Source organism: Spinacia oleracea, chromosome 3, assembly GCF_020520425.1.
Source record: "Spinacia oleracea cultivar Varoflay chromosome 3, BTI_SOV_V1, whole genome shotgun sequence".
Taxonomy (NCBI): Eukaryota; Viridiplantae; Streptophyta; class Magnoliopsida; order Caryophyllales; family Amaranthaceae; genus Spinacia; species Spinacia oleracea.
Genome location: NC_079489.1, coordinates 18,631,297 through 18,639,553, shown reverse-complemented (window position 1 = coordinate 18,639,553; position 8,257 = coordinate 18,631,297). Strand labels below are relative to the sequence as shown.

Below are 8,257 nucleotides of genomic sequence, written 5' to 3'. Positions count from 1 at the left end.
ATACATTACCTTATATATTATGTTTTTATTTCAGCGCGGTACAAGGACAATGTTACGGGCTAAGATTTGTTCAACCTTAGTCCTTTCTGATATGAATGAAATTCGGGCTGGTGTGCTGGAGGAAATGGAATCATTATACATGATTAAAGTTGGTATTTCCCATGCTGTTCGTGATCGTCGAAAGAAAAAGAAAGAAGAAGAAGAAAGACAGAAAAAAGAAGCAGAAGCAAAGAAGAAGCTAGAAAAAGAAGAGGCTGCAAAGTTGAAACAGCAGGCTGATTTAAAAAAGGCTGAAACTACAAGGAAAAGGTTAGAAACAATTGCAAAAAGAAAAGCAGCAGCCCAAGAGAAGCCAGAAGGAAATGACAATGCTCCTTTGAGAACATACAAGTCATCAAGGCGAATTGCCAAGAACAACGAACCAGTGGTAGCAGCTGAAGCAGTTCCAACAGTAGAAGCAGTGCCATTCTCTGATATGGATCAAAACAAAGCTTCTGTTGCACCGAAACCAAAGAGAGCAAAAGTTGTTCATCATAAGCCACCTTCCAGTTAATCAGTAAACTTATCTATCAGGTTGTTTTTAGTTGTTATTTAGTAAACAATTTATAAGTGAATATTTTTATTAACTGCTTTGTTTGGTTGATATATTTTGAGAATAGGTGCTTTAAAACAGAAATTTAATCTTTGAATATTTTGGGCAAGTAGCTCTTTTGGTATATATATATTTAGTAGGAGCTTATTTTGAATTATTTACTTGATATATTTCATAAGTATTAAATTCAATTAGTTAAATATCAAATTCAATTAGTTAACTAATTGATGCAAAAAATTAACTAATTGATGGAAAAGCTTAACTTATAGATTGTAAAGGTTAACTAATTGATGCAAAAAGTTGACTACTTTTAGGTTAACAATATTAGTTAAACTTTTGAAAATAAAATCAATTTGTTAACTTATTAAGGGAACAAGTTAACTAATTGATGGTACAAGTTCACTAATTAATGAAAAAAGTTAACTAATTGTACAACAAACTAACTGAAGTGAATACAAAACTAGGTACCTCAATAGAATAACTAATTCATGGAAAAGGCTAACTAATTCATAGAAAAAGTTCACTAATTGATAGAAAAAGTTAACTAATCGTACAACAAACTAACTGAAGTGAATACAAAACTAGGTACCTTAATAGAATAACTAATTCATGGAAAAGGCTAACTAATTGATAGAAAAAGTTCACTAATTGATAGAAAAAGTTAACTAATTGGTAGCAAAAGTTAACTAATAATACTATAAACTAATTGAGGGAACAAGTTAACTAATTGATGGAAAAATTTAACTAATTGATGAAAAAGTTAACTAATTGAGGGAACAAGTTAATTAATAGATGGTACAAGTTAACTTATTGATGATAAAAGTTAACTAATTTTAAGAAAAAGGTAACTAATTGATGATAAAAGTTAACTAATTTTTACAAAAAGGTAACTATTTGAGGGAAAACGTTAACTAATTGAGGAAGCTTATTTTGAATTATTTACTTGGTATATTTCATAAGTCAATCAATCTAATTCAATATATTATTAAGCATTAAATTCAATTAGTGAAATATCAAATTCAATTAGTTAAAACTTATTAATGTAAATAGTTAACTAATTGCTGCAAAAAGTTAACTATTTGGTGGAAAAGGTTAACTAATTGATGGTAAAGGTTAACTAAATAGTGGTAAGTTCAACTAATTGATGCAAAAAGTTAACTAATTTTAGGTTAACAATATTAGTTAAACATAGTCATCCTGCATATTGTGACGTCAACAATAATTACAGTAACTTGACTTTTGAAAATGAAATCAATTAGTTAACTAATTGAGGGAACAAGTTAACTAATTGATGAAAAAAGTTAACTAATTGAAGGAACAAGTTAACTAATAGATGGAAAAAGTTAACTAATTATTGTTAAAAGCTTAATGGATGCAAAAGGTAAACTAATTAATGAAAAAAGTTAACTAATTGATGAAAAAAGTTAACTAATTGATGGAAAAAGTTAATTAATTGATGGAAAAGGTTAACTAATGCATTGTAAGGTTAAAAATATTAAATAATTGAGGGAAGAAAGTTAACTAATTGCTATAAAAAGTTAACTAATTGCTGTAAAAAGTTAACTAATTGTAGTAAAAAGTTAACTAATTGCAGTAAAAAGTTACCTAAATTGATTAACTACTTGATAGAAAAAGTTGTTAAAAAGTTAAAACAATAACTAATTGATGAAAAAGATAACTAATTGATGGGACAAGTTAACTAATAGATGGAAAAAGTTAACTAATTATTGTTAAAAGCTTAATGGATGCAAAAGGTAAACTAATTAATTGCTGAAAAAAGTTAACTAATTGATGGAAAACGTTAACTAATGTATTGTAAGGTTAACAATATTAAATAATTGAGGGAAGAAGTTAACTAATTGAGGGAACAAGTTAACTAATTGCTGGTACAAGTTAACTAATTTGATAAACACTAAATTCAATCCAATGTCACTAAAAAAGTTGTTCTTTTGGTGTAAAAGTTCCAAATTCTGTAGGTGTTGTTGACGATGTCCTTATCTCAAAGAATCCTTTTTTTCTTTTACTTCTTCCTTTTGTCTTCACTAGTGGTGGATTTTCAACTATTATTTGTGGTGCATTTGATGATGATGATGATGTAGACGGTGCTATATTGATTGTGGTTTGTTGTGCTTCAACATCGTCTTGTGCCTTTTGTGCTGACTCCTTTTCTGCTGCTTTTTCTTTTTCTAGAACCTTATTTATGCTTTCGTTAGCATGAGCATAAGCCTCTTTAAGAACCTATTAGTTAAGATTTAAAGCAAACTAGTTAGACTTTTGAAGTATTTAGTATTTATTGTTATGTATTAGTTAAATAATAGTTAGTAAAAAACCTTTTTAGCTGCATCACTCCCTTGACATTTAATAACCAAGTTGTACAAATTTCTTGCCATCTCATAACGCCATGGAGTAATTTTTCTCTTTTCTGTTCCATTATCTTCTCTATGTTCCATTCTCTTCCATACTTCACTTTTTGCAAACTTTGTCCACCTTTTTGAAATGTATTGCTCTGGAATGTTGACTATAGAATGTATATGTAGAACTCGTATTGCATGGAAACATAGCCATCCTGCATATTGTGACATCAAAATATTTCAATTAATTAGTTAACTAATTGATGGTACAAGTTAACTAATTCATTAAAAAAGTTAACCAATTAGTGAGGCATTAGACAATGAATTAGTGACGAAAACTGATTAATTAAAATAGTTAACTAATTGCTGCATAAAGTTAACTATTTGGTCGAAAAGGTTAACTAATTGATTGTAAAGGTTAACTAATTGATTGTAAAGGTTAACTAAGGGATGGTAAGTTTAACTAATTGATGCAAAAAGTTAACTACTTTTAGGTTAACAATATTAGTTAAACATAGTCATCCTGCATATTGTGACATCAACAATAATTACAGTAACTTAAATTTTGAAAATGAAATCAATTAGTTAAGAACAAGTTAACTAATTGATGAAAAAAGTTAACTAATTGAGGAAAAAAGTTAACTAATTGAGGGAACAAGTTAACTAATTTTTATAGAAAGGTAACTAATTGATGGAAAAAGTTAACTAAGTTTTATAGAAAGGTAACTAATTGATGGAACAAGTTAACTAATTTTTATAGAAAGATAACTTTTATTAATTGAACATGTTAAACATATTATTTGTTCATGTAAAATCTCAATTCAATTAGTTACATTTTAGAAGCAATTAGTTAAGTTTTTATACCAAATAGTGTATGTAAAAATGCAATTAGTTAAGAGCATTAACTAACCTGATTCTTCGAAGTTCCTACAAGTGCATTTAATGGAATTTGTTGTTGGATCAAATGCTACATAATGGGCAGTATGTTCTGGCCAAGATTCATGTTGCACTTTGTAACCAAAGAAATTTCCATTGATGTAGTTGACATTTGAGATGCAACCCATTGCATACTTGAATTCTTTTTCAAAGTCTCTAAACAATGTAAGTGTGTAAACATTTGCTGCATGTTTTATCATTCCGACCATCGGAAAATCAGATTTAGGCAAAGCATTTCCACAATCATATTCATTTTGATCTTCTTGATATCTCCAACGATCCACTGTTGCTCCAAAAATGTGAAAGAATTCTGTTAGTGAAGTTGATTTGTTCCCTTTAAATCCAATTGCATTGTTAGTACTCTCACTCCTGTGTAACAAGATTATTATTCAATTAGTTAAACATTCTATAGAATTAGTTAAGGTAAAGGAATTAGTTAAGTAGATGAAACAATTAGTTAAACACTGTAAAGTATTTAAAGCAATTAGTGAAGTATTCATAGCAATTAGTGAAGTATTCATAGCAATTAGTGAACTATTCTGAGCAATTAGTTTAGCATTAAAAAAATTAGTTTAGCATTTACCTTTGTGAAGACAATATTCCAGCTGAGAAAAAATCTTTGTTCAAAGCCGTACACCATTTTTCTTTTATTGTATAGAGATTTGTAAACCAATCATGATTTTGAAGGTTATACTTAGTAATCATGTCAAACCAAGTGGTTTCAAATTCTTCTTCATTGTAACAACGATATAAGCACTTCTTGAATGTGTCTTTGAAGGTATTATCAGCTTTTAAGTCTCCAAATCTTGACACAGCATTCTTTTGTAAGTGCCATAAGCATAATCTATGTCTGGTATTAGGAAACACCTGCAATTTTTTTGATGAATGTATTAGTTAAGAATTTAAACTATTTGTTAAGTCAGAACAGAATTCTGTATTAGTTAGGTGATCTGAAAATGATGCAAAAAGTTAACTAATTGTTGTAAAAAGTTAACTAATTCATGCAAAAAGTTAACTAATTCATGCAAAAAGTTAACTAATTGTTGTAAAAAGGTAAGTAACTAATATATTATTAAAACAAAAGTTAACTAGTTCATGGAAAAACTTATCTAATTCATTGCAAAAGTTAACTAATTGATTCAAAAAGTTAACTAATTGTTTTAGAAAGTAAGTAATTGAGGCAAAAAGTACACTAATTGATGCAGAAAGTTAACTAATTATTTTATAACTAATGTATGTAATAGGATAACTAATTGATGGAAAAAGTAACTGATCAATGGTTATCAATTTAGTTAAACTTTTCAACTGATTAGTTAAAGACCAGTAGCAAATAGTTAACAATTTTTAGCAATTAGTTAATTATAAAACCCAAATAGTTAATACACTCTTACTTGTTCAATAGCATTTGCCATTGCTTGATCTTGATCTGTAAAGATAGTTATAGGTGCTTTTCCTCCCATAGACTCCAGAAATGTTTCCAATAGCCACACAAAAGTGTGTGTCTTCTCATCGGCAATAAAAGCACAACCAAACATCACATTACTCCAATGGTTGTTGACACCTACAAATGGCGCACAAACTAAATTGTATTTGTTTGTTCTAAAAGTCGTGTCAAAGACTGTAATCCCCCGTAAATTTATAAATTTTATTAATATATTTTAACGTACATTATTTATATTTAAATAGAATTTATGAATTTTAAGTAATAAATATATAATTAACGTATATTTATTTTATTTTAAGTACGTTCTAAATATTTAACGATTTTAGAACTTTATTATATATTTAATGTATATTTAATTTTATTTAAGTATATTCTAAATATTTTAACGGTTTGTGCAATAAAGATTAATTTTAGAATTCTAAGTTAAAAAGAATTTGAATTACGAAAATCGATTGAATTTAGAAAACGATCATATTTCGGTTTTGGATTCGAATCCTAAAATTAAACTCCTAACTCTAGCCCAATTGGTGAAGCCCAAAGTAATAAAACCCAAACTACATACTCCCTTTCTCTTTTCCTAATTCACGTGAAACCAAAGAAGAAAAAAAAAAAAAAAAAACAAGAAAAGCAAACCCTCATTCTCTCATATATGCTATCACGTGAAACCTCCTTCACGTTCCTTACTCTCAGCCGTTTCTCTCTCCTGTCGTTTTTCTCTCCTCCCTTCAGCCGCCGTCGCGCCACCGCCGGACCACCGTCGTCCCTCGCCATCCTCCGGTAATCCTCCCTCTCCCTCTCTCTCTTTCGTTCTCCTAAACTCCTTGGTTTCGGTTGCACGTTAATAGTTGCTCTGTTTCTGTTGTTGCGCAGCCACGCACAACCACCGAGCACCGCCATCCACTCGTCGTTCCCTTCGCTGCGCCGCCCACCTGCAGCGTCGCTGCCGCGCCTGTCCAGCCGGAAATCCTCCTTCCTCGTTGGTTTCGATTTTGCCCTCTCCTTGCGGTTTTTGGTTCGACCAACAACCACCACTGCCTCCCACGGCAGCAACCCATCCCAGCCGCAACCGCTGTCGCGCCGCCGTGGTTCTGACCGTCGCCACCCCCCTCTCTCTCCTCCCTATTTGGTTAACTTTCTTAAACCCTAAGTTATTGAAATGTTTTGATTTAAGTTTATTGATTTTAATTTATGTTTCTTGAATTAAATTATCAATCTTTATAGTTAAATTATAATTTTCAGATTTGATATTGATATTGTAAATCAATTAATTTCAGTTTTGGTTGATTAATATGTGAGTTAGGGTTTTAAATTAGTTTAGTGATTTAATTCATGTTTATTGAATTTAAATTATAATTTATTATGATTAAATTATATTTTCAGATTATATATTATGTTTAAATAATAAATTCAATTTTCAGATTATGCGATTACATTGAAATAATGATTTTTAATTATTAAAGCATGAATTTTTAAGGTTTTAATAGTTTTAAAATCATGGTATGATGTTTATAAGTTATTAAGGTTATTGTTTTTATGATTTTAAGCATATTAATTATGGTTTGGCAAAGTTTTAAACTATTTTATATTGCTGGAATTTTGAAAAGGGATGCTTTATTGGAGTTCATGATAATTGGTGATCATTAGTGTAGTAATCAATATTCTAGGAAGTTAATTAATTAAGTTTCGATATTGGGGAATGTTCTAATTATGTTTAGGATGTGTTTAGAGTACGTTAATGTTGCTGTAAATTATTAGGAATTGATTTGGGTACGTTTCTTGATTTTCTTAGGCGGAGAATTCTTTGAGGGTGACTTTTGAATTCGTTAAAGTGGTCTATCAGTTTGTTTACACAAGGTACGTACATACCTGTGTGCTTGGAATGTGTGTGATTCGTTGAAACCATATTGAAATGATTCATAAACTTCGTTATGTTGAAATGATTAAGGAACTTGGTTATGTTGGAATTGTTGATGAACTAGGTTATGTTGAAAGTGCAAGTTTAATATTGTTGGATGGACATGTTAAGCATATATATATATATATATATATATATATATATATATATATTTCGTTATGAGAATTATAGCATGTTGGTATGGATGATTGATGCGAACATGTTGGTTGGGAACATTAGATTATTATATATGTTGATTCAGATCGATTGTTCATTGTTCCCTTTTTGCTTTTCACTACTTTATAAGGGCCGAGGACCTTGTTTAGTAAGTTGAAACCTTATACCCATATAGAGGGGTTTATCAGTATTAAAGGAAAGGTTGAATTAATTGGAATAAGTCTTGTGTGACGTCTCTGTGATCACTTGTTTAATTCAAAGATAAAAGAAGTTGCGTTTACTTGTTGAATATAATATTTATGTTTGATGAGTCATAACCAAGTATTAAAAGTTAAGTCATGTAAAGTGAAACTGAGTAGCAATAGCTTTAGACAGTGCACGTCTAAAGTGACGGACAATCAGGAGTTGGGGTCATGGGTCGCCTATGGCTTTTTCTGGGGCCGGATTGATCACCGGTTCTATTTTATTCAAAAGTCCCTCGATATCGCAGGTCATTGGGGTTTAAGGAGTCGCGCCCGTACCTCGTCTTCCTTAGTGAAGAAGAAGAAGTTTCTAGTAGACAACTCAGTCCATTGACTATTTCAATTAAAATAATGTTAATGATACAAAGGTCTAGTTCAGTCAAATATAGTCTTCAAGTCAATATAATTTGATTATCCTTGCTTATGTTTTAGTTAGTACCATGTTAGGATTGTTCGTTTAATAGAATCATGTTAGAATTATTATTGATTTAGTATGTAGTACTCAGCTTTGCTGATTACGTGCTTTTGCTTGTGCATGTTGATCATGGCTATGCCTTATTGATCCTGTGATGACCCAATCTTTGGTGAGCAGTCTCTAAGGATCAATAAGCATTGTCCATC

The 8,257-nt window shown here is 30.2% G+C and overlaps 1 protein-coding gene across 1 annotated transcript; it reads right to left on the bottom strand.

Annotated features, from left to right (window-relative positions):
• Positions 1–2,524: 2,524 nt before the first annotated feature.
• On the bottom strand, positions 2,525–6,220 carry LOC130469537 (protein FAR1-RELATED SEQUENCE 5-like). The gene is made up of 5 exons (XM_056838886.1): positions 5,957–6,220; positions 4,463–4,746; positions 3,854–4,248; positions 2,923–3,158; positions 2,525–2,830 (listed from the first exon to the last, which is right to left on the bottom strand). The coding sequence occupies exons 1-5, from the start codon at positions 6,218–6,220 to the stop codon at positions 2,525–2,527; spliced, it is 1,485 nt and encodes a 494-aa protein (XP_056694864.1).
• Between the last annotated feature and the right edge of the window lie 2,037 nt (positions 6,221–8,257).

Excerpts from the sequence above, each read along its gene's own strand:
- LOC130469537 (XM_056838886.1), bottom strand. The coding sequence starts at position 6,220 with ATGGCGGTGCTCGGTGGTTGTGCGTGGCTGCGCAACAACAGAAACAGA. Across the intron at positions 4,249-4,462 it reads GGAATATTGTCTTCACAAAG|GAGTGAGAGTACTAACAATG; the intron begins GTAAATGCTAAA and ends CTTGTTACACAG. Across the intron at positions 3,159-3,853 it reads TAGGAACTTCGAAGAATCAG|GATGGCTATGTTTCCATGCA; the intron begins GTTAGTTAATGC and ends CACAATATGCAG.